This window comes from Sus scrofa, chromosome 6, assembly GCF_054392235.1.
Source record: "Sus scrofa isolate SSC_HxYL_T2T_F1_AM1 chromosome 6, Sscrofa_HxYL_maternal_Yorkshire_Landrace_v2.0, whole genome shotgun sequence".
NCBI lineage: Eukaryota > Metazoa > Chordata > Mammalia > Artiodactyla > Suidae > Sus > Sus scrofa.
In genome coordinates, this window is record NC_139388.1 from 56,624,851 (window position 1) to 56,650,485 (window position 25,635).

Sequence of the window (25,635 nt, forward strand, 5' to 3'; positions counted from 1 at the left end):
GCTATAGCTCCAATTAGACCCCTAGCCTGGGAACCTCCATATGCTGTGGGAAGCGGCCCTAGAAAAGACAAAAAGACCAAAAAAATCCCAAAACGACTGTTTTCTTAAGAGACACACAGAAGAAATTACCAGTCCCCCCCCTTCCCCGCCCCAACCCTATTCTCCACTTCTCACCTTAATAAAACCCCTCAATTTAAGGAGCTACATGGCCAGGCAGAATGAAAACTACATTTCCCAGCACGGACCCCCCACCCCCACCCCGCAGCCAGCCATGACCACGTGATCAAGCCTTAGCCAATGAGATGTAAGAAGTATTTGGCACCCAAGGAAGGAAAGGGGTGTGTCCATTTCCTCTACCCTGTTTCTTTCCTCTCTCCCCCTACTATTATGTATCTTTTCACAAGAGGAAGAGGGGTGGTCTTGGACAATCAAGACCAAGACACAAGCCCGCAGGAGCTGTGGTGGCAACTCCATGGAACTGCTTTTCCACCCTCAAAATGCTTATGCTGGACCCTACGTGAGAAACCAGCCTCCATCTGATTTAAGCCATCACTATCTTGGGTTTCTGTGTCTGATTCATTATCTTGATTAATACAGTCCCCACCCACCACCAGTATTGGATGACCTTTCCCAAACCAGGAGGGGACATGTCTAACCTGAGGAAATGGGTCCGCTGACGCCAACAACACGTTTTCCGGTTTCAAGTCACAGTGGACGATATTCTTGAAGTGAAGGTGTCTCAAAGCCACCAGGATCTGAGCGGAGGAGATGAGGCCAGTAAGACAGTTGGAAAAGTTCCCTGCTGAGATTCTGCATTCAGCAGCCAGCTCTCCAAACTATCCATGCCCCTCTCTCCCCCTAAATATGCCTCCCAGGGCCAGGGGAGGCACTGGAGCACCAAAGAAGACTCTCAGAACCCCAGAACCATTTCTGCCAGAGATTGGAGCTGGACATACAATCCTAAGAAGGCCAAACTGGAGTGGTGGGTTTGGGAAGATACTGAGACTCTCTGTGGATCTTGGTGAAAAAGGGCTATGAATAAAGCTGTACTTTCAAGGAGGTATTATGCGATTCCATTAAAAAAAATTTTTTTTTCACCCACTGATAACCCGAAATATGAAACAATACAAACAATACCAGTGTGTCATAAATCAAACATTAACACCCTTAAGAGGTGGGAGGGATTCAAGAGTCAGTCTACCGAGGTAGTAAACCTGGTTCCACACTTACTACCCTATTGTCTTGGGCATCACTTTACCTCTCTGGATCTGTTTTCTCACGTAAAATGGGGGTAATAACAGTAGCCATCTTCGTGGGTTGCTGTGAGCTTTAAATGAGTTGAAGCATAGAAAGTGCTCAAGGCAGTGTCTGGCACACAGCAAGCACCCCATGTAAGCTGTTATTATTGTTGTTGTTTTGGGTTTTTTTTTCACTTTTTCGGCTGGACTGCAGGATATGCAAGTTCCCAGGCCAGGGATTATATCTGAGCCATTGGAATTCCTGTTGTGGCGCAGTGCAAACAAATCCAATTAGGAACCATGAGGTTTTGGGTTCGATCCATGGCCTCGCACAGTGGGTTAAGGATCTGGTATTGCTGTGAGCTATGGTGTAGGTCGCAGATTTGGCTCGGATTGCACCTTGCTGTGGCTGTGGCTTAGGCCAGCAGCTGTAGCTCCAATTAGACCCCTAGCCTGGGAACCTCCATATGCTGCAGGTGCGACCCTAAAAAAGACAAACAAAAAACCCCAAACAAATTCACTGGAAGTACAAATTCTTCATGAAGCATGAAGTTGTAATCTATGTCTTAGAATTGAAATATCTATACACATTATTTTTGCTGGATGATTTAAAAAAATTTTTTTTTTATTGTGGAGTCCCTTGGTGGCCTAGAGGTTAAGGTCCAGCGTTGTCAACTGTTGTCACTCAGGTTTGATCCCTGGCCCTGGAACTTCTGCATGCCTCTGGCATGGCCAAAAATAAATAAATAAATAAATAAGTATGTAGTTATTTTATTGAAGTGTAGGTGATTTACAATGTTGTGTCAATTTCTGATGTACCACAGAGGGATTCGGTTATATATTATATAACTGAATATATATTCTTTTCCATTATGGTTTATCAAAGGATATTGAATATAATTCCTTGTGCATGCCGGATGACTTTTGAGTATGGAAATGCCACTTTTTTAAAATTTAGGGCTGCACCCACAGCATATGGAGGTTCCCAGGCTAGGGGTCAAACTGAAGCTTCAGCTGCTGGTCTACACCACAGCAATGCCAGATCCGAGCCACTTCTTCAACCTACACCACAGCTCATGGCAACACCAGATTCCTAACCCATTGTGCAAGGCCAGGGATCAAACCTGCAACCTGAGGGACACTAGTTGGGTTCATTATTGCTGAGCCACAATGGGAACTCCCAGAAATGCTACTTCAAAGCTACTGCTGGGGTCAAACTTCCTCATTCTACAGACAAGGAGACTGAGATCCAAAGATGTATGTGGACATTCTCTTCTACAGATCTTTGGGATTTTCTTTTCTTTGGCTGCCTTGCAACATATGGAGTTTCCGGGCCAGGGATCAGATCCAAGCCACAGTTGTGACCTAAGCCACAGCTGTGGCAACAATGGACCCTTAACCCACTGGGCCCAGGTGGGGATTGAACCTGCATCCCTGTGCTCCCAAGACACCACCGATTCTGTGGCACCACGGCAGGAACTCCAGATCTTCAGTTTATTGATTTTTTTTTCCCAGTAAATATGGTGAACAAAGAGGGAGGATTGGAAGCTAGAAAGACTAAGGTTCACACCTCAGCTAGATCACTGCTTAGGTGTGTGACCTTGGGTGAGACCCAGGAGCCTCCCTCCACCTCAGCTTCCGCAACTGTAAGATGGGAGTTACAGTGATACCTACCTCAAAGGTGGTTGTGAGGCCTAGGCAAATTCATGAGGTAAAGGGTTTAGCACAGGACTTGGAGTGGGGCAGGCAAGAGGCAGAAAGCAGAAATCTGCAGAGAGAAAGAGAGAGAGAAGAGCACGTGCAAAAAGAGAGGAAGAGAGAAAAGACCAGAAAGAAAGAGAAACCACCTTGGTTTTCTTTCCCCATCTGAAGTCTGGATGAGCCTGCCTCAGTGGGTTTCTGTCCCCAACCCGCACACCACCCTGACAAAGGCTTGGGAGAGCCAAGGTGCTGGGCCTGGAAGAAGGAAGCCAGCACAGGGGACTTCATAACCAACAGAGTACATGTCCCAGAATCAGGTGTGGTACCAGTCAGGTAGAAAGCTCTTCCTAGGAAGGCTATGGAACCCAGAAAACGCCCTGAAGAAAATGAAGAGGAAAACAAATACTGGGATAAAAGCCGGGAACAATACAAGCAATGAGGAGCCAGTGTCCTTCATAAACAAAGAGCTCTTACAATTCAATAAGAATTATCCAACTGAGGAGTTCCCGTTGTGGCTCAGTGGTTAACAAATCTGACTAGGAACCATAAGGTTGCAGGTTTAATCCCTGGCCTTGCTCAGTGGGTTAAGGATCCGGTGTTGCCGTGAGCTGTGGTGTGGGTTGCAGACGTGGCTTGGATCCTGCCACGTTGCTGTGGCTCTGGCGTAGGCCGGTGGCTACAGCTCCGATTAGCCTGGGAACCTCCATATGCCGTGGGAGCGGCTTGAGAAATGGCAAAAAGAAAAAAAAAAGAAAAAAAAAGAATTATCCAGCTGAAAAATGGACAAAGAGTATATAAAGCACAGTCCAATAAATATGTGAAATATGCTCAACCTCACCCGTAATTTTTAAACCAACAAAGGAAGCCACATGAAGTATTATCTTACCACCTTTAAGACTGATGATAATATTACCCAGAGTTGGTAGGGAGTGAGAAAACAGACAACCTCAAACTCTGTTGGTGAAAACAAAGATTGAAAGAGGCTTTAGACAGCAACTGGGTAACGTCCTTTTTAAAAATTTAAAGCGCATTTCCCTGGACTCAGGAGTCTACTATTTGAAACATGTTCTACTGAAATTCTCCCACCAGAGCCCGCTGATGTTTGTGGATGAATGTTCACAGGATGTTTTTTGTAGGAATGGAATAGTGAAACCAATCTACATACTCAGCACCTGGGGAATTTGGTGATATTCATCATGGGGTGCAATTAAGAAAAAGAGGCAGTTCTGCTAACTATGTACTAAAATAGAACAGTCTTCCAGAAGCCCTATTAAAGTGAGGAAAGTAAGAAGCAGAACAACATAGTGTGACTTGTGATGCGAAACCAACTAAAGTGCATGCACACACACACACACACACGGATAACACAAATTAGTTTGACGTTACTAGTTAAAAGCACAGCTTCTAGATTCAAATCGCATCAGCTGTGTGACCCTGGGTCAGTTACTTAAAGTCTCTGAGCCTCAGGACAACGGGAGTAATTGTGCTACTACCACATCGGTTGCTATGAAGATTAAATGAACCAAAATAGGACCTGGCATACACTAAGTGCTCAGCAAAGTCAGGGACCATATTATTTATCTTCATCATTATCAGCAACCCACTCTCAGTGATCACTGTCCAGAGCCAGGCTGTCTTGGTCACTGCTGTGTCCTCACACTGCATGGGGCCGGGCACAGAGCAGGGGCTCAGGCAGTGCTTATTGAGCAATCTAATAAATAAATGAATGAATGAGCTCCCCAGAGAAAGGCCTTTCTCCTCTTCCATTTTTTCTGCATGAATAAAGCCAGGCCTAGGGAGCCTGACTCATTATATAAAGTAAAAAATATATATAAAATAAGCGTTTATTTTTTAATAATAATAATAGTTATCACTTTATTATTTTTTTGCTTATTATTCCGGGATGTTTCTATTGTTATTCATCTATTATTATTACTCTATTAATTGTTCCATTATTACTCTATTTAAAAATTATCATTCTAATTTTTTTCTATGACTGCTTTTATTATTACCCTATTATTACATTTCCTATCATCCACTATTATGACTCCCACTCTGGGTCGTTTGCCTTCCATCCGGGGCCTCTTGCAGGGCAGGTGGGAGCCTGGGCGGGGAAGCTGAAGTGGGCGGGGAATGGAGCAGTGGGCGGGGCGGGGCAGGGGGCGGGGCGGGGCAGGGGGCGGGGCGGGCGCACCTGGGTGATGAGGAACTTGGTGAGGCGCTCGGGCAACCGGCCCTTCTCGCTGGAAAGGATCATCTCCAACATGTCCCCGTGCAGCTTCTCCATCACCACAAACACCTTCTCCGGCGTCTCGAACATACACTCCAGGTTGACGATCCCCGGGTGCCGCAGACTCTGGGGTGGGTTGAGTGGGGGCGGGGTGGGGGGGTCAGAACGCAGGCTGACTAGGAACTTGGGACCCCAGAGGGCAAGCCGTGGGAACAAGTGGAGGACAAACAAGAAGGACGTCCCCAAGGGTCGGTTCCTCCCCTGGGGGTAGGTAGCATTGGAGGAGGGGAAGGGGCTTCCACAGACGCAGGCAGAACCACCCTCCAGCCTCCTGCACCACAAGGTGTCCAGAAGGATTTTTTCCCTTCTCTTTTGGGGGGGAGTGGAGGCTGCACTCGTGGCATATGGAAGTTCCCAGGCTAGGGATGCAGCTGCAGGCCTACATCACAGCCACAGCAATGCAGGATCTGAGCCGCCTCTGCAACCTACACCACAGCTCACGGCAACACAGGATCCTTAACCCACCGAGCAAGGCCAGGGATAGAATCTGCATCCTCAGAGACACTATATTGGATTCTTAACCAGCTGGGAACTCCAGGAAGGATCTTTCCATAATGAAATTCTGGCAAAGGCCCAGGGTCTCAGGAGTGAGAGAAAGCGTGGAGAAATGGGAAGGAGCTTTGTACATCTGTATCTTTTAAATCCAGGCCCTCCTTCCTCTTCCCCCAAATGGGGTTGCCTGGAGGAACCCCACCTCTCTCACTAAGTTTCTCACCCAGCCTCCTCCCTGGGCTCCACGCTCCAGTCCTACCCCCTTTCCACCTACCTTCCAACAGCAGCCAGAGGCATCTCTCTAAAATGCATATGTGAGGAGTTCCCGTCGTGGCGCAGTGGTTAACGAATCCGACTAGGAACCATGAGGTTGCGGGTTCGATCCCTGCCCTTGCTCAGTGGGTTAAGGATCCAGCATTGCCGTGAGCTGTGGTGTAGGTTGCAGACACGGCTCGGATCCTGCGTTGCTGTGGCTCTGGCGTAGGCTGGTGGCTACAGCTCCGACTGGACCCCTAGCCTGGGAATCTCCATATGCCGCGGGAGCGGCCCAAGACCAAGAAATAGGAAAAAGACCAAAAAAAAAAAAAAAAAATGCATATGTGACCCTGCCCCCTCCTTGTTCAAAATCCCTCCATGGACACTTGTTCAAAATCCCCAAGACCCTCAGGAGAAAACGCACAGGGTGTGAGCCCCCCCATCTCCCTAGCCTCACTGCCTACCACCTTCCTACACAGAAACCGTGTAGTAGCCTTGAACTCCTTCAAGTTCCTGAAGCCTTTGTGTTCCCGCTCACCTCTGGACTTTTGCATAGGCTGGTCCCTCTGCTCCAAACACCCCCACCCCTTCAGTCTCAACATGCATATTGCCTCCTCTGGGAAGTCTTCCCTGAAAACCCCCAGACTGGAGGACATGGGAAGGAGGCAAAGGAGGAAGCAGGAAGGGAAGCCCCTTCCTGGGCAGAGCTGGGCCCCAGACCCCAGGGGTCACCTGCAGAATGGCCACTTCATTCCGGAGCTGGCTCTCCTGCTTGGTGGGGAAACGCAGTTTGTCAATGACTTTTACCGCCACGTCCCGGCCCGTCTTCCGGTGCTTTCCTGGGCAGGGAACAGTGGGAGGGAGTCTAAATGAGGGGAACAGGACCTTGCAGTGCCGGCAGGAAGAACCCCCCACCACAGAGACACAGCCAGAGTTTGGACAGAGGTGGATGAAGGGCCAGCAAGGAGGCTTGGTGGCGGTGGGGGGGGGGGCCGGCAGGATAGATGTGAGGGGTGGGGGGTGGGGCCTGGGAATATAAGTGGAAGGAAAGAAGGTAAAGACAGAGCTCTGAGGAAGGGAACCTATAACATGGGAAACTAGATTTGTAACCAGTCAGAATCTAGCATCTAGCTCTGTGGCCAATCAGTGCAGAATTTACCCTCCGTATTAATACCGGGAGAAATTGATCGGCCTTTCCCAGTGAGAAAAGGTGAGCCTGCGACCATCTGCCCCCAGGATCTAGCGTTGTAATCAATCAGAAAAGGAGGCGAGCATGTGGCCAATCAGAAGAGAAGGTCTGGAGCCCAGAAACCCCCAAGGCCCCTCCTCCGCTTTTTTTGTCCTTTTAGGGCCGCACCCACGGCATATGGAGATTCCCAGGCTAGGGGTAGAATCGGAACTACAGCTGCCGGCCTACACCACAGCCACAGCCACATCAGATCTGAGCCGCGTCTGCGACCTACACCATGGCTCACAGCAATGCTGGATCCTTAACCCACTGAATGAGGCCAGGGGTCGAACCCGCAACCTCATGGTTCCTAATCAAATTCACTTCTGCTGCGCCACGATGGGAACTCCCCCAAGATCCCCCTTTTGAAGCATCCTTACCGCCATAGACCACTCCGAACTGGCCTGAGCCCAGCACCTCATCGGGGAAGATCTGGTAGACAGTGGCAATGTCCTGCGGGGGTGGGGGGGACAGGGAGGGTTGGGGGTGCACCTGAGATGGGAGGGGTCAAGGAGACTGGGGAGGGCAGGGGAGCTCAGAGTCTATTTGGGAGAGGGAGGAGGGGCAAAGGGCGGGCCACGGGTGTGGGTGGGGTCTCACCACATTCTCTTGGATCTGGCTGTTAGACACTGAGATGCTCAGAGAAGCTTGTCCTGTAGAGAAAGGGAGGCAGAGGTGAGGGGACCCCAGGCTCAAGATCGTGTTCACCCCTAATGCCACCCTCTGCAGCCAGACCAATGTGCAACTTCAGGCTACTGAATGATTCACGCGTCCGCTAAGAACCTCAGTTTCCTCATCTGGGACAATGGGAACAATGCAAAGACCTTCTTCCTAAGGCCAGCGAGAGGAGGAAATGAGATGTGTTGAGAGGGCTCAAAAAGTGATAACGTGGAGTTCCTGCTGTGGCACAAAGGGATCACAGTGTCTCTGCAGTGACAGGATACAGGTTCAATCCCCAGCCCAGGACAGTGGGTTAAAGGATCTGTCGTTGCCACAACTGCGGCAGAGGTCGCAACTGCAGCTAGGATCTGATCCCTGCCTTGGGAACTCCATAAGCTGCAGGGTGGCCAAAAATCTTAAAAAAGAGAAAAGTGATGTCATGATTGAGAATTCATGGAACATTCCGCTCCGCAATCTCGGCACCAAGGGAAGTATGATGATCTCATTTTACAGAGGAGGAAACTGAGGCTCTGGGAAACTCCCAGCTGACTCTGGCATCTTCCCCTTCATTTGCCCCATGACCACCCCTGGCAGGGCCAGACGTTTCCAAAGTCTTGATCCTCCTGTCATGTGAACATCTGTCCCCTTGCTGAGGAACATCTGGTCCTCCCGCTCAGCCTCCTCCCTGGTCTCCCCATTCCACTCTCTCCTATTTACCCTCCACGGGGAAGCCAGAGGGATCCTGCCAAAGCACAAACCTGGTCTTGTCCTTCCCCTGCTCAAAACTCTGCCATGGCTCCCCAGGGCCCTCAGGAAGAAGCCCAAGCCCTCTAAATGGCCAATCAGGCAGAGCCTGGTTTCTCTGCCTCTTTGACATCACCCTCTCCTGAGCTACTCATATTCCTGACATGCTGGGCCCCTTACCGGGTCCCAGATACAGCAAGTTCTCTCCTATCTTTTGCACTTGTGGTTCTCTCTGCCAGGCATGCTTTTCCCCTCATTCTGGACTTGGCTAAATCTTCTTCTCCTCTCAGTCTTAGCTCAAATGTCACTCCTGGGGCCATGTCAGGTTCCTCTAGCATGGGCTCTATGCCCCACTTGTCATTCACCCAGGATGATCTGCTGAATGTGTCACGTGCCCTGGACTATGAGCTCCATAAGGCGGGAAACTGGGACTTTCTGATCATCCTTTGCCTCTGCCTGAAAGGAACAGCCATTTGCTTCCCACTGTCTCACCCCTTCTTAACTTCAAGTCTCAGTTCAGATGTTGCCTCCTCCAGGGAGCCCTCCTGGATACCCAGCCTGCATTAGGCACCCCGTTCTGAGCTCCCACAGTCCTCTGTCTCCCCTGTCCCAGCCCTGCCCACTGCGAGTCATCACTGTCTGGGGACAGATCTGCCTCCTTTCCTGGACTGCAAGCTCCATGAATTAAAAAGACTCAGAGAGGGGAAGTGACATGCCCAAGGCCACACAGGAGGTCTGGGGCTTAATGGTTTGGACTCAGGCCTGCTGAGTCCAGAAGCCAGTCTCCACTCTGCCATTCCCTACCTTCTCCCTGACTCTTCCCTTCCCCAGGGCCCCACCCAAGCCCCCTGAGATCCAACCTCCCCGGCACCTGGGGTGGGGGACTCACTGTGGGGCGCATGGCCTGGGGCGCTGGGTGCATCCTGGAGGATGACGGGCATCAGGGCCTGGCGGATGGCCGTTTCCCAACCCCGGGCGGCCTCAGCCCCCTGCCCGCTGGGCCCTCCTGGGGCCCCACCAGGGGTTTCGCCCACAAAGTAGGTGGCGTTGGCAGTGACAATCTCGAAGCAGTGTGGATTGGTGCCTGGTGGCACAAGGCTGAAGTTCTGGGCAGGCTCCACGGTGAGGATTTCAGACAGTGGAATTTCCTGGCAGGACACAGAGCCAGTACAGGTGAGGGCTCCAGGCAGAGCCAGAGGCTCCGCACTTACTCAGATCAGTGCACAGAATGTGGAAGGACTTAGTTTGCATGGGGTGGTCAAGAAAGGCTGCCTGGCAGAAGTTACATGGAAGCAGAGGTGGGAAAGGTAAGAAAAGGCCAGCTGGTGGGAGAATGGAATTGATGGGGGAAGCATGTGCAAAGGCCCTGAGGTAGAAAGGGCTTGGGTTCAAGGGACAGACCATATCCCCATTACATGGATGGGGCCTGGCTTCTTTCTTTCTCTTTTTCTTTCCTTTTTTTTTGGTTTTTTTTTTCGTTTGTTTGTTTGTTTTGTTTTTTCCTTTTTAGGGCTGCACCTGCAGCATATGGAAATTCCCAGGCTAGGGGTCAAATCAGAGCTGCAGCTGCTGGTCTACGCCACAGCCACAGCAACATGGGATCCAAGCCGAGTCTGCAACCTACACCACAGCTCATGGCAACGCCAGATCCTTAACACACTGAGTGAGGCCAGGGATCAAACCCACATCCTTATGGATACTAGTCGAGTTTGTTACTGCTGAGCCACAATGGGAACTCCTGTGTGCCATGTTTGATGAATAAATGAAGTTAATCAGACTACGCCCAGGCCATGTAAGGCCTCATGAGCCACAGGGAAGAGCCTGGGCTTTGTCTCCTGGGCCCTGGGGAGCCATGGAAGGGTTTAGAGCAAGGTGGGGAGCTCCAAACTGGCTGTGTGTGAAAGATGGTTGGGACAGGATAGGACATAGGAGACCAGAAAGGGGACAGAGGGGGCCCTAGGGAGAAGGTGCAGGTCTATGGGGAGGGAAATGAGTGTGCTTTGAAAACTGTTGAAAGACGAAGGAAGGGAGGAAGACACAAAGGAAAGAATGAGAGAGACTGACTCATGTAGTCAATAAAACCAGGAGACAAAGACGTTGTGGTGGGGATTGTATTTTAGACAGCATGGCTGGAGGACGACAGGCAGGATGAGAAGCAAGCAGCCCTGGGAAGTGTAAGGAAATTGCTCTCAAGGTAAATGGCGAGGCTCTGGATTTTTTTTTTTTTTTTTCACCATGCCTGAGGCAGGTATAAGTTCCCGGGCCAGGGATTAAACCCAAGCCACAGCAGTGACAACACTGAGTCCTTAACATGCCGAGCCACCAGGGAACTCCTTGTCTGGGTTTTATTCTAAGGACAGTGGGAGCCATTGGAAGGTTGTGCTGATTTTTTTTTTTTTTTTTTTTTTGCCATACCTGCGGCAGGTAGAAGTTCGCAGGCCAGGGACTGAACCCACATCACTGAGCTACAGTCACAACAGATCCTTAACCACTAGGCTACCAGGAGAATGGCTCTGACGATTTTAATCAACTCCTCTGGCTGCTGTGAAAGACTATGAGGGCAAGGGCAGAGCAAGGGCCCATGATGAGACTGGCCAGAACACAGCGCTGGCTGTGGGAGGCGCTGATGAATACAAAGAAAAAATTCAATAAATCAATTATAAAGTAATAGTGCTTACACACAATTACTGAGAGTTCACCAGGTAGCATACACTTGCCCCTAAACTAATTGCCTCGGGTAGATTATCTCTTTTAATTCTGGCAACAGGCCTGGCTATTCTTGAGGCTTTTTACAAGTGAAAGACTCCGGGTGCAGAAAGGTGAGGTCACTTTCCTGTGTCCCCCAGCTGGAAAGTGATGGAGCGGGGATCAAATACAGGGCAGGGCATCCAGGTGAGTGGCACCTGCTGATGGCATGGAAGCAGGCAAGCCGTAGGTGGGCAGAGGGGGTGATTCGCAGGTGTTTGGCTGAAGCAACTGGGAGAGGAGGGGAGAAGACAGTGGACAAAGAGGGGAGGCCTGGGGGATCTGGGAGCCAGAAGGCCCACCTTGTAGTATCTGTTGGTTGTGTTGTTCTGGAAAAGCGTGATGCACTTGCAGTCCAGGCGCCAATAGTGCCGCTTCCTCTGTTGGGAGAGGTGCTTGAGTGAGGTGGTCTGCTGCCCATGCTGCTTTGGCTCCTGCTCTAATTCCAGCCAAACCCCGCCCCAGACTGTCTTAGCCCCGCCCACCCCTAAATCCTGCCCCGCCCCTTTAGCCCCAAGCCCGCCCCTCTAATTCTAGCGCTACTTCCGGCATGACCCCGCCCACTCCCAACCACAAACAACCCCACCCCCGCCCCCACTGGCCACACCCCACCAACTCACCAGTGTGTCCTTGTTGCTGTAATGAACCACCCAACCCTCACGCAGTGTCGTGCTCGATTTCCGTGTCGTGTGTCGCACTGACTGCACCACTCTCATTAGGGGGATGTACCCCAGGGAACTGAGGATGGGTGAGAGGAGGGGATAAGAGGTTACACGCAGAAAACATGGCTCCTGGGGCCATAGTGTGTGAAGCCAGGGGCTGGGGCATCTCTGGGCAGCCGGGATGGGGTAGGGGTGGGTTGCCACACATTTTTTCCCCTGTGAGGAAGGGGACTCTTGCAAGGATCTTGAGAGGACCACCTTAAGAGGCTGGGTTCTGAGGTCCGGCTGCCTGGCAAGTTACCTAACTGCTCTCTTCCTGTCTGTTTCTCCACCCAAAGAGGTTGCTGTGAGGGGTGAAGCCTTTCTTAGGAGCTTAGCACAGTGCCTGGCACACAGTGTGCCTCCAATAAGTGCTAATTAGTATTGACCCCACTGATTGTGGAGCTAGCTGTGTGACACTGGGCAAGTAACTTAACCTCTCTGTGCCTCATTTCCTTCATGTGTGAGCGATCTATTATTTCAGGGAGGAAATGAAGGCTGAGAGAAATTAGGTGAGTTGCCCAACTCCAGAACCAAGAACTTCTTATTTATTTATTTATTTTTTCTTTTTGCCTTTTCTAGGGCTGCTTCCCGTGGCATATGGAGATTCCCAGGCTAAGGATCTAATCGGAGCTGTAGCCGCCGGCCTATGCCAGGGGCACAGCAGCATGGGATCCGAGCCGTGTCTGCAACATACACCACAGCTCACGGCAACGCCGGATCATCAACCCCCTGAGCAAGGCCAGGGATCGAACCCGCAACCTCACGGTTCCTAGTCGGATTCGTTAACCACTGCGCCATGATGGGAACTCCAGAACCAAGAACTTCTTGATCTCTGTGCTAGACCTGGACTTGGGTGGCCTTGGCCACTTCTCTTCATCTGAGACTCAGTGTCTTCATCTGTGAAAGGGGCTGCCTCTCCCCAGATCTCCCCTCCAAGTCCCTCAATTCTGATAGCCTATGATTCTGTTACTAACCACTCCCAGGAAAGATCTGGGAGAGAGAATCTGAGGCTCCCAGGCAGTGAGGGCCGGGTAGCACTAGTAAGAAACTCTTGGTGACCGCTGTGACCTGTACCACCATCCCTCCTCTGGCCTCACCTCCCTTCTCTTCCGCTCCTCCCCTGCATCAGCCACACACATCAGCTTCCTTGCTATTCCTGCACATCTTTGCTTCTACCTCAGGGCCTTAGCACTTGCTGTTCCTTCTGCTTGGCAGGCACTTCCCCCAGATACCCTCCACACGGCTCCTTCCCTCGCCTCCTCAGAGAGGGCTCCTTCAATGACCCTAAATAAGAAAGTATCTCCCCATTTTCTATCCCCTCCCATTTCTTCTAAAATGTTTATTTTTTATTTACTTTTAAACAATTTCATGGCAGCACATGGAAGATCCTGGGGGCAGGGGCTGAATCCAAGTCACAGCCGAGGCAACGATGGATCCTTTAACCCACTGTGCCTGGCAGGGATCGAACCCGTGCCTCTGCAGTGACCTGAGCTGCTGCAGTTGGATTGTTAACCCCCTGCAGCACAGCAGGAACTGCTTAAATGTCATTTCTGATAGGAGTTATCACTATCTGATGCTATGGATGCCTGCGTTTATTAGCTGTCTCCCCAGCTGCAGTGTCTGCTCTGTGAGGTCAGAGTTTTACCTGGTTTATTCACAGCTGTGCACCTGGAGTCTAGAACCCAGTAGGTGCTCATTAAGTATTGACTGATGCTCCGAGGAAGTGACAAATTTCCTCCCCATGTTTACTTTTCCTTGGCCCTTTGGGGTGAAGTCTCAGCTCCTTTCCCTTATTGATTACTGGCTGAAGCCCCTGAGCCTCAGTCTTCTAACCTGGAAATGGGGATAATGACCCTAACAGTCCTTATGGGAAGGATTTAGTTCAAGAACAAATGTTTACATCAGTGGTTGTTGAATTCCACAGGTTCCCTTCCACGCATGTCTATTTATTTATATATGCATTTACTGTATTCATACAGTGTATTAACACTACGGTATTAATATTTTTCTGGGGGAGGGATAAATTAGGAATTTGGGATTAACATATACACACTATTATATATAAAAATTGTATATAAAACAAGGACCTACTCTAAGCATAGGGAAATGTGTTCAATATCTTATAATAACCTGTAACGGACTCTGAAAAAGAATATATATATATATATATATATATATATATGACTGAATCACTTTGCTGTACACCTAAAACAAACACAACATTGTAAACAAGTATACTTCAATTAAAATTTTTTTTTTCCTGGAGTTCTATGGTGGCCTAGTGGTTAAGAATCCAGTGCTGTGGCTTGGGTTCACTCCCTGGCCTGGGAACTCCTGAATGCCTCAGGTGTGGCCAAAAGAAATTCTTTCTTTTCTTTTTGTGGCTGCACCTGTGGCATATGGAAGTTCCTGGGCTAGGGCTCAAACTGGAGCTGTAGCTGCTGGCCTACACCACAGCCACAGCAATGCCAGATCCTAGCCTCATCTGCGACCTACACCACAGCTCATGGCAGCGCTGGATCCGAGACACATCTGCAACCCATGCTGGTGTTTGCAGCAACTCCAGATCCCTAATCCACTGGACAAGAAGACCAGAGATCAAACCGGCATCCTGATGGAGACAATGTCAGGCTCTTCACTCACTGCACCACAATGGGAAACCCCCCTCCAGTTTTTTAAAATAAATAAATAAAAATAAATATTTTTTTCCTAAGACATAAGGAAAAAAGTGAAAACCTTCAAAGGATGTGATGAAAAGTCGAGAAATGGAAATTCAATCTTTTTCTTTTCTTTTTCTGGCTGCACCATGGCAGGCTGCAGTTCCTGGACCAGGGATCCAACCCATACCACAGCAGTGACCCAAGCCACAGCAGTGACAATGCTGGATCCTTAGTTGCTAAGCTACCAGGGCACTCCAGAAATTCAATTATTTTCTTCTCATAATTCGGAACGGATCATCTCTTACTCTCCCCGCTTTGGGGATTCAAGATTCAAATACTTGGGAGAACTCCTTTTCCATTTTCTGAGCCCTTAGAGCCTGGCAGGCACTTTACCTGCATGATCTAATGGAATCTGCACAGTCACTCTCTAAGGCACGTCCTCATTCCCCAGGAGGAATCTAAGGCACACGGACAAGTGACCAGCAGTTTCAGGGATGGAGCCAGGATCTAGCCCAGCTCCCTTGGCCTCCAGCACCCTGAGCTTTCAGCCCTGCTGCCTTCCTACCTCCTCCATCAACAGGCATCCCCAGAGAGGAAGCCAGGCCTTTCCTGGGCACTTGGAAGACAGACAAATATCCTTGTCATCAAGCACTTGAACTCACATTCTAGTGGAGTTGAATATGAATTCCCTTTCTCACTTAAAATGTGTAATTAAGTAAAAGTTACTATTATTTTTCAGAGCTTCCCCGCCAGAAGAAAGCCTCTACGTGTTAGCTGGTTGGGGCTATTCTCCTTTCCCCATTTTCCAGATGGGAAGACTGACGCAGCAAAAGGAGAAAGGACCTGTCTTTATTATTATTTTTTTTAGTAGTTTTTTTTGTTGTTGTTGTTGCTTTTTAGGGCTGCACCTGCGACATGTGGAGGTTCCCAGGCTAGGGGTCGAATGGGAGCTACAGCTGCTGATCTACACCACAGCCACAGCAATGCAGGATCTGAGCTGTGTCTGCGACCTACACCATAGCTCGAGGCAGTGCCAGATCCTTAATCCACTGAGTGAGGCCAGGGATCGAACCCGCAACCTCATGGTTCCTAGTCAGATTCGATTCCGCTACACCATGACAGGAACTCCTATTACTTGTCTTTTTAGGGCCGCATCTGCGGCATAGGAAGTTTCCCAGGCTAGGGGTTGAATCGGAGCTGTAGCTGCCTGCCTACATACACCACAGCCACAGCAATGCTAGATCCGAGCTGCACCTGGGACCTACAACACTCATGGCAACGCTGGATCCTTAACCTACTGAGCAAGGCCAGGGATTGAACCTGTGTCCTCATGGATGCTAGTCAGAATCATTTCCACTGAGCCGCGACAGGAACTCCAAGAAGAGACCTGTTTAAAGCCATTCAAGTCAATCTGAGGCCAAAATGGTTGAAAGAAGATGGGTTTTCCCTTCCTTTTTAAGATTTCAGGGCTCTGTGATAAAAGCTAAACTAACACTTACTGTGCACCATGCACTGTTTTGTAATAATTCACTTTTTTTTTCTTTTTAGGGCCGCACCTGCGGCATATGGAAGTTCCCAGGCTAGGGGTCCAATTGGAGCTGCAACTGCAGGCCTATGCCACAGTAACTCCCAGATCTGAGCCACATCTGCAACCTACACAGTAGCTTGCAGTAATGCTGGGTCCTTAACCCACTGAGCGAGGCCAGGGATAGAACCCGCATCTTCACGGACACTATGTTGGGTTCTTAACCTTCTGAGCTGCAATGGGAACTCCTGTAATAATTCATTTCATCCTCACAACAACACTAAACGGTAGATTCTACTTCATCCCCATTTTACTGAGGAGAAAACTGAGGCCCAGAAAGGTTAATCTCTTGCCTAAGGCCGTACAGCACTCTGGTTCCAAAGTCCATGTTCTTACTCATTCTTTGTACTCTCCCTTTGCAAGATGGACTGTTTCTGGAAGGATCCATGACAACATGATCCCAGTGGCATCCTGTGGGGAGAGGGGCTGGGCAGCTGGAAGCAGGGAAGTGGGAGGGACAGACTATACACATTTTGAGTGACCATGTTACTAGCTCCCCCCTCAAAAAAAGAAGAAATATAATGTAAGTTAAAATAGGCTTAGAGGTCCCTGGTGGCTCAATGGGTTAAGGATCTGACATTGTCACAGCTGGGGCACAGGTTGGATCCCTGGCCCAGGAACTTCTGCATGCTTTGGGTGCAGCCAAAAAAAAAAAGGCTTGTTCAAAATGAAAAAACTTGTTCGAAATGTAAATCAGGAATAAAGGTCAAGTTTTAAAAAAAATAAAGTTTGGGGAGTTCCCACTGTGGCTCAGTAACAAACATGACTAGTATCCAAGAGGATGCGGGTTTGATCCCTGGCCTCGGTTAGTGGGGTTCAGCGTTGCCGTGAGCTGTGGTGCAGGTGGCAGACGCGGCTTAGATCCCGAGTCGCTGTGGCTGTGGTGTAGGCCAGCAGCTGCAGTTCTGATTCGACCCCTAGCCTGGGAACCTCCATATGCTGCTGGTGTGGCCCTAACACAAAACAAAACAAAGTTTGGGTGCTTGAAAAGGTTCACCTCAGGAACCTGGGGGATTTGCGTGTACGGGGTGCTGTCAACCCATTGTAGGGATGGGGAGGGGCCTTCGCTGGAGGGGGCCCTGGGTACCTCTGGGCCTTGCCTCCCTCGCCTTCCTCCTCCTCACTGGCGTGGAGAACATTTTCCGAGTGAGAGCCCGGGACGAAACCGGAGTCGTCCGATTCATCTGTGAGGGAGCTTTTGTCGGCCTCGCTGAAATCGGTGGCCTCCTCCATCGGCACATCTGGGGGGACAGGGGCATCAGAGGGGCCTCCACCCAGGCCTGCCCCCCTTTCCCGCTCAGCCCTCAGCCTCTTACCTCCATTGATGAGCGCCTCCCCCAGGCAGTCATTGGGGACGCGGGTGGCGCAGCGTTTGTGACAGTTGAACTTGCAATCTGGCGGCAGGACAGGGCACGCCGAGACAGGTGGGAAAGGGAAGAGAGGTCACCTTTCTAAGGGTTGACCCTTGACCCCCAACCCCCAGTCTCGAAAGAGTTTGCTCTTGCTTTGGGGGGCAGGAAAGCTAGCTGACCCTTCCCTGGTCATCCGTCCTTTGAGCCGCAGTTCTGACTATGGAGGGGCGCCATTAAACAGGAGGGCCAGATGAAGCATCTGTGGCTTTAGAGCCCTAGGACCTGAAGAAGAGTCTGATGGTCTAACAGTGTAAACATCCATTACCCTAGACTGCGGCAATTCTAGAACGGAATCATGTCCAACATTCTATGGTTCTAGACTCTGGACTCTCCCGGGCAGGTTTCCCAAGCTTTGGCACTAGGAACATTTGGGGTTGGACAGTTCCTTGCCGTGGGGGGCTGTTCTGTACATCATAAGAGTTTTAGCAGTGTTCCTGACCCCTGCACACCAGCAGCACTAGCCCCATGTGCCAAACAAACATGTTTCCCAGTGTCACTAAACATTCCCCCTTGGTCAAAGCTATTCCTGGTTGAGAATCATTGCTTTAGAGTTTGATGAGTCTAAGGTTCTCGGGTGCTATACATCAAAGAGCCTGGGATTGCGTGAAAACTGATTTTTCTAAGGTCCTCTGATTCTATATTTCTAAGACTCCAGAATTTGGTGTCCAAGTTTCCAGAACTCTACACATCTACAACTTGACAGTTGTATGACTCTTAGAATGCTAAGATTCTTTGATGTCTGAGGTTTTAAGTTTTGATGTATCTGAACTGTAGAATTTGGTGACTCTATGGTTCTATGATTTTAGACTTCTAAGGCTCTAGAAACTGATAGGCCCAAAGGTCTAGAATTCAGTACACCCAAGAATCTAGAACTTCATGTTTCTGTGGTTCTTTAGTTCTAGAGAGCTAAGATCTAGCATTTGATTGTTCCGATGAATTCTAGAATTGGATGGCTCCAACTTTTTATGGATGTAGACTTCTGCTATTCCAGAATTTGATCAAATTTCTGGGAACCTAGATTTCTAGGACTCTAAGATTCAGTGGGCTATATGATTCTAGATTTCTAAGATTCACATGTGTGGGTTTCTAGGTTTCTATTCTCAAATCCTATCGTTTTAAAATTCTCATATTCTGAGAATCTATAATTTGATAGTTCTAAGATTTATGAGTCAAATGTTTTGTGATTTTTTTTGCTGACTCCGATGATCCAGAATTTTTTTTTTTTTTTTTGGCCACCCCCGAGGCAGAATGGAAGTTCCCAGGTCAGGGAATGAATCCAAGCCACAACTGTGACCTATGCCATGGCTATAGCAACGCTGGGTCCTTCAGTTGGTACAGTGAGCCAGGATTGAACTGACACCTTCACAGAAACAAGCCAGATTATTAACCCACTGTGCCATAGCAGGAACCCAGATCCAGAATTCTTTTTATTTTTTTTATTTTTATTTTTTTGTCTTTTTGCCTTTTCTAGGGCTGCACCCGTGGCATATGAAGGTTCCCAGGCTAGGGGTCTAACTGGAGCTGTAGCCGCCAGCCTATGCCAGAGCCATAGCAATGCCAGATCCGAGCCACATCTGCGACCTACACCACAGCTCATGGCAATGCCGGATTCTTAACCCACTGAGCAAGGCCAGGGATCGAACCCAAAATCTCATGGTTCCTGGTCAGATTCGTTAACCACTGAGCCACCACTGAGCCATTAACTCCAGAATTCTTAAAACCTACATTTCTTAGGTTCTGATTCAAGAATTCTCAAATTCTAGAGTTTCAGAATTCCATGCTAGGTGTCCAATGAATGTAGATTCTTAAGGTGCCAGGATTCCAAGTTTCTAAGGACTGAGGCTCTAGGATTCCAGAATTTCAAAGGTTCTGGAAGGCCAGAATTCAGGGCACTCCCCTTCCCAGGCCCTGTGCTCCTAAGGGTTGGAACAGACTCTTTTTTTTTAATTTAAAAAGTTTTTCTTTTACCTGAGGCATATGGAAGTTCCCAGACCAGGGATCAAACCTGTGCTGCAGTTTCGGCCTGTGCACAGCTGGAGCAATGCCTGATCCTTAACCGGCTATGCCCTTCGGCACTTCCAGGATTAGAGTAGATTCTTGCATCCTGCCACAAGCCCAGCTGAGATCCTAAGCCTCTGAGTGTGTATGTTTGTGCCTGGGGGGGGCTTCTGACTCTGTTCCCCCCGCCCCAACCCTGGGGGCCCTGGCTGACCTTTGCACTGTAGGCCTTGGCGAAAGAGGCCCTTAAGGAGTTTCTTGCAAGCCTGGCAGACCGTGGGCCGCGTGTAGCTGTGGATGAGGAAGGTGTGTGGCACCTTCACCTTGGAGAGCAGCATCTTGTCCAGCTCGATGGGGCGACCGGTGTAGGAGGAGGCAGACGATGAAGAGGAGGATGAGGGGGGGCGGCGAGGGATGAGCTCAGTGGTGCTTCGGCTCTACCCGATGGCAAGAGTGGAGGGGATGCTTAAGTGCTTTGCCGCCACCCGGGACCCCATCACCCCCCAACACCCCCCCCCCGTCCAGGTCACCAGCCCTCCCCACTCCCCCAGCCCCTCACCAGCTCATCAGCCATGCAGGGCAGGGACTCAGAGGTGCCGAGGCGCACCGAATGGCCACTGGCCAGAGACGTGGATGACAGGCGTCGCTTGCGGGCCCCACTGCAGTTGTTGGGGATGCTGAAGGCGCAGCGCTTGTGGTAGTTCAGTCCACAACCTATTGGGGGCGCCAGACAGAGACATAGGCACCACCCGGTCTGGGCTGGAAAGCTCTGCCCGCCTCCCGCACCTCCTCCCTTCTCCTTTTCTGAGGATCTGGAACACGGATCCCTCAGGATGCCTCCTCCTAGTGTGATTAACATCAACGGAAAACTTCAAAACCCATTCAGACAGAATTGCTAATGGCTGAGAGCCTCTGGGAATAAAGGTTTGGGCCACCCCAGTAGGCAAAGCACGATGAGCAGGTGCTGGCTTTGGGCAAAGAGAATGTCCCCGCTACGTGACCAGCTGCAGCCAAAAGGACTGTCAGCAATTTTTTTGTTTGTTTGTTTAGGGCCGCACCTGCGGCATATGGAGGTTCCCAGACTAGGGGTCCAATCGGAGCTACAGCTGCCAGCTTACACCACAGCTCATGGCAACGCCGGATCCTTAACCCAGTGATCAAACCTGCATCCTCATGGATGCTAATCAGATTTGTTTCTGCTGAGCCACGACGGGAACTCCAATCTTTTTTTTTTTTGGCCACCAGCAAGTAACGGCTTCATATGGAATCTGTTTCCAGCAGGGACTGAACCTGGGCTGTCACAGTGAAAGTGCCAAGTCCTAACCACTGGACCACCAGGGTACTCCCTGAATAGTCTTGGTTTTGTTATGAACATGTGTGTACCAAATATTTTCGTTTTCTTCCCTTTTCTACCCTCTGATCACCTAACACAGGCTATTACTAATAATCAACTATATATCGTGATACTTAAATTATATCATAGGAGAAGAGGGAACATCACCCAAGGACATCGCCTTCTGGGGAAAGAGCGCATTTTCGTTGTATCCTATCAAGTGGAAGTATGACTTTGTTCTTTCTTTTCTATTTTTAATCCTTGACCATGAAAGAGTCTGGCTCAGCTTGTCATTTCCCACTGGACTTCCTGTACCCTTTGCCAATACATCTCTGGTGATTCCAAAGCATTCCAGGGAGTTCCAGTTGTGGCTTGGTGGGTTACGAACCCAGCTAGTGTCCATGAGGTTGCAGGTTCGATCCCTGGCCTGGCTCAGTGCCTTAAGGATCTGGTGTTGCTGTGAGCTGTGGTCTACGTCACAGACACAGCTCAGATCTGGCGTTGCTGTGTGGCTCTGGTGTAGGCCAGCAGCTGTGGCTCCGATTTGACCCCTAGCCTGGGAACCTCCATATGCCACAAGTGTGGCCCTAAAAAACCAAAACAAACAAAAAAATGTAAATGAGGCCATAAGGGTGGGGCCCTGATCAATGAGACTGGAGTCCTTATAAAAATAAGAGACATTAGAAATCGCTCTCCCTCAAAAAAAAGGGAGAAAGAAAGGGGAGTTCCCTTTGTGGCTCGGCGGAAACGAATCTGACTAGCATCCATGAGGATGTGGGTTTGATCCCTGGCCTTGTTCAATGAGGATCCGGTGTTGCCGTGAGCTGTAGTGTAGGTCACAGACACAGCTCGGATCCAGCGTTGCTGTGGCTCTGGCATAGGCCAGTGGCTATAGCTCCAATTGGACCCCTAACCTGGAACCTCCATATGCTGAGGGTGTGGCCCTAAAAAGACAAAAGACAAAAAAAAAAGAAAAAAAGAAAAAGAAAGGAAAGAAATTGCTCTCTCCATTCACCGTAAGAGCACACACTGAGATGGCAGCCATCTGCCAGCTAGGAATAAGGCCCTCACCAGGAAATACACCTGTCAGAACCCAGATCTTGGACTTTCCAGGCTCCAGAACCATGAGAAATAAATTTCCACTGTTTAAGCCACTCAGCCTGCGGTCTTTTGTTACCACAGCCCTAGCAGACCCAAGTGCAAGCTGCCAAGGGGTGGACTCTGACGGTCCCCTTTTTGTGTCACTTGGCTAGTCTGGCATTCCCCAGTTATTCAAATGTCAATTTACGTGTTACAGCGAAGCTATTTGGAAATGTGATTCAAGTCCACATAAATGAAGGCGATTATCCTAGTTAATCTGGGTGGGCCCATTTCAACCAATGGAAAGGTTTAAAGAGCAGAGCTGAGATTTCACAGATGGAGAAGTTCCATTTGTGGATAGCAGCGTCTGCTCCAGCCCGAGAGTTACAGCCTGCCCTTCCTGACGGCCGCCCTGCAGATTTCAGAATTACCGGACCCCACAATCCTGTAAGCAAATTCCTTCCAAAAATCCCTTATTATATGCCTCCCTACTGGTTGTTTCTCTGATTGATCCCCCACGGATATAGGCTCCGCCCTCTGCCCCATCACCTTTCTCTCCCCAAGCTCCGCCCCTCACCTCCCCCTCGGCGCACCACCTCCCAGTCTCCACCCCCCAGCTGCGTTCCAGCCAGACCCCGTCCCACAAGCCCCGCCTTCGACCCCACCTCCAGGACCGCCCCCCCAGCTCTGCCTCTGGCGCTCACCTCCCCGCCTCTTAGGCCCCCCCTCCCGACCCTGAGCTCTACCCCGGCCCCGCCCTCACGCCCGCACCACTCGGCCCTGCCTCCAGCCCCTCTCACCATCACACTTGAGGCCCTGGCGCACCAGGCCGAAGAGCATCTCCCCGCAGTGGTCGCAGAAGGCAGGCGCTCGGTAGGAGTGCACCGTGAGGGCGTGCGGGCGGATCTGGAAGTCCTCGAAGGTGGCGGAAGCTGCAGGTGGCCGGGAAGGGCGGATGGTTGAGCGGGGACCATTGGAGGCCATTTCGGCCTCTGTGTGTGTTCCCAGAGTTCTGTGCACAGCCCTCCCCGTTGCAAGGTTTGATCTTTCCTTCAATCATTTACTCGTGTACCACATTCTACCTGAGTTCAAATCCCAGCTCCGCCACTGGCCAAAACCCCGGTGAGCCTATGCCAGGGACTGGGTGGAGGGAGAATGGGGAGTTGTTTGATGGGTACAGAGTTCCACTTTTGCAAGATGAAAATAGTTCTGAAGGTTGGTTGCACAACACTTGTGAATGTCATTAACGCTACTGGACGGTAGACAAAAATGGTTACGATGGTAATTTTATGTTATGGATATTTCATCACAATTAAAACATTTTAATTTGGAGTTCCCATTGTGGCTCAGTGGAAACGAATCTGACTAGTATCCATGAGGACGCAGGTTCGATCCCTGGCCTGGCCTCATTCACTGGGTTAAGGATCCGGCGTTGCCTTGAGCTGTGGTGGTCGCAGACGCGGCTCAGATCTGGCTCTACTGTGGCTGTGGTGTAGGCCGGCAGCTACAGTTCTGATTCGACCCCTAACACTGGAACCTCCACATGCTGCAGGTGCAGCCCTAAAAAGACAAAAAAATTTAATTAAAAAAAAGGAGTTCCCCTTGTGGCTCAGCAGGTTAAGGACCCGACATTGTTTCTGTGAGGATTTGGGTTCGATCCCTGGCCTCACTCAGTGGGTCAAGGATTTGGTGTTGTAGGGTAGGGCTCAGCTGTAGCTTGTTTTAGACCCCTGGCCCAAGAACTTCCGTATGCTGCAGGTGTGGGCTGTAAAAAAAAAAAAAAAAAAAAAAACAGATACAGATACTTGGGTCCCACGCTCAGAGTTTCTCATCTACTGGATCTGGGAATAGCCTGAGGAGCAAGAGAAGAAAACAAAACAAAACAAAAGAACAAAAAAAACCCCACCTATATATATCTCACTTTTCTCATCCTGAAAATGGAAATCCAACAAATATTTACAGGACATTGTTCTAGGGGCTAGAGACACCACACAGAAAAAAGAGACAAAATCTCTGCCTGGCCTCTACTGTGGGAGACAGACAAAATAAATAAAATAAAATAAATGGGAGTTCCCGTCTTGGCTCAGGCTCAGTGAAAACGAATCTGAATAGCATCCATGAGGAGGCAGGTTTGATCACTGGCCTTGCTCAGTGGGTTAAGGATCCAGCGTTGATGTGAGCTGTGGTGTAGGTCGCAGACACAGCCTCGATCTGGCTTTGCTGTGACTGTGGTGCTGGCTGGCAGCTATAGCTCCAAATAGACCCCTAGCCTGGGAACCTCCATATGCCGCGGGTACAGCCCTAAAAAGACAACAAAAAACAAAAAGAAAAGAAAGAAATGTTATTTTAACAATCACCCAATCCAGCAGTTACTCTGTGCCAGGCACTGCTCTGAGTACTTTAATCAACTACTTTAGCCCTCGCAAGAGCCCGCTAACACTCATCCCTGTTTTCTTTTTCTTTTTTTTTTTTTTTTTTTTTTTTTTTTTTGTCTTTTTGCCATTTCTTGGGCCGCTCCTGCGGCATATGGAGGCTCCCAGGCTAGGGGTCTAATCGGAGCTGTAGCCGCCGGCCTACACCAGAGCCACAGCAACGTGGGATCCGAGCCGCGTCTGCGACCTACACCACAGCTCTCGGCAATGCCGGATCGTTAACCCACTGAGCAAGGGCAGAGACCGAACCCGCAACCTCATGGTTCCTAGTCGGATTCGTTCACCACTGCACCACGACGGAAACTCCAACATCCCTGTTTTCTAGATGAGAAGAGTGGGGCACAGATAGGTTACAAAACTTGTCTAAGGTCACACAGCTAGCAAGGTACAGAAGCAGATTTGAACCCAGGCCAGAGGGGCTCTAGAGTCCATGCTTTTAGCACTGTACTTACTGCCTCTTGTGTAATTTTAATTAATTTATTTTTTTGTCTGCAGCCACGGCATATATATATAAGTTCCCCAGGCCAGGGATGGAACATGTGCCACAGCAGTGACAACACCTGATCCTTAACCACTAGGCCATCAAGGAACTGCATCAAGATTTATTTTTTTGGCCACACCTACAGCATGTGGAAGTTCCTGGGCCAGGGACCAAACTCATGCCACAGCAGTAACCCAACCCATAGAGCAGTGACAACACCAGATCCTCAATCTGCTGCACCACAAGAGAAGGCCCAAGGTTTTTTTGTTTGTTTGTTTTTTTTTGTTTTTAGGGCCACACTTATGGCATCTGGAAGCTCCCAGGCTAGGGGTCGAATTGGAGCTGTAGCTGCCAGCCTACGCCGGAGCTACAGAAACACAGGATCCAAGCCACGTCTGCGACCTATACCACAACTCATGGCAATGCTGGATTCTCAACCCACTGAGTGAGGCCAGGGATTGAACCCGTATCCTCATGGATACTAGTTACGTTTGTTACCACTGTGCCACAGTAGGAACTCTTGAGATTTTTAAGTAATAAAATGTATAGTAGGTGAGATGCCAGTACATTCTTGGAAGAAAAATCAGGCAGGGAAGG

General features: G+C 49.8%; 1 protein-coding gene across 5 annotated transcripts in view; it reads right to left on the reverse strand.

Annotated features, from left to right (window-relative positions):
• PRKD2 (protein kinase D2) overlaps positions 1–25,635 on the reverse strand; it is a 39,772-nt gene that overhangs the window by 8,138 nt on the left and 5,999 nt on the right. For 2 of the 5 annotated variants that reach the window (XR_014805084.1, XR_014805085.1), the window contains 13 exons: positions 22,926–23,057; positions 20,272–20,426; positions 19,927–20,149; positions 17,619–17,696; positions 17,390–17,543; positions 11,974–12,091; positions 11,656–11,733; positions 9,498–9,756; positions 7,805–7,857; positions 7,585–7,657; positions 6,709–6,815; positions 5,134–5,295; positions 58–755 (listed from right to left, as the gene is read on the reverse strand). Coding sequence is in view for 2 of the 5 variants with exons in the window: in XM_084958851.1 (XP_084814977.1) it covers positions 657–755; positions 5,134–5,295; positions 6,709–6,815; positions 7,585–7,657; positions 7,805–7,857; positions 9,498–9,756; positions 11,656–11,733; positions 11,974–12,091; positions 17,390–17,543; positions 17,619–17,696; positions 19,927–20,149; positions 20,272–20,426; positions 22,926–23,057 (1,691 nt within the window). In the remaining 3 variants the exon portion in view is untranslated. Of the gene's footprint in view, positions 1–57; positions 756–5,133; positions 5,296–6,238; positions 6,816–7,584; positions 7,658–7,804; positions 7,858–9,497; positions 9,757–11,655; positions 11,734–11,973; positions 12,092–17,389; positions 17,544–17,618; positions 17,697–19,926; positions 20,150–20,271; positions 20,427–22,925; positions 23,058–25,635 lie in introns of all 5 variants that reach the window. The other 3 variants (XM_084958851.1, XM_084958850.1, XR_014805086.1) reach the window with 2 other exon arrangements.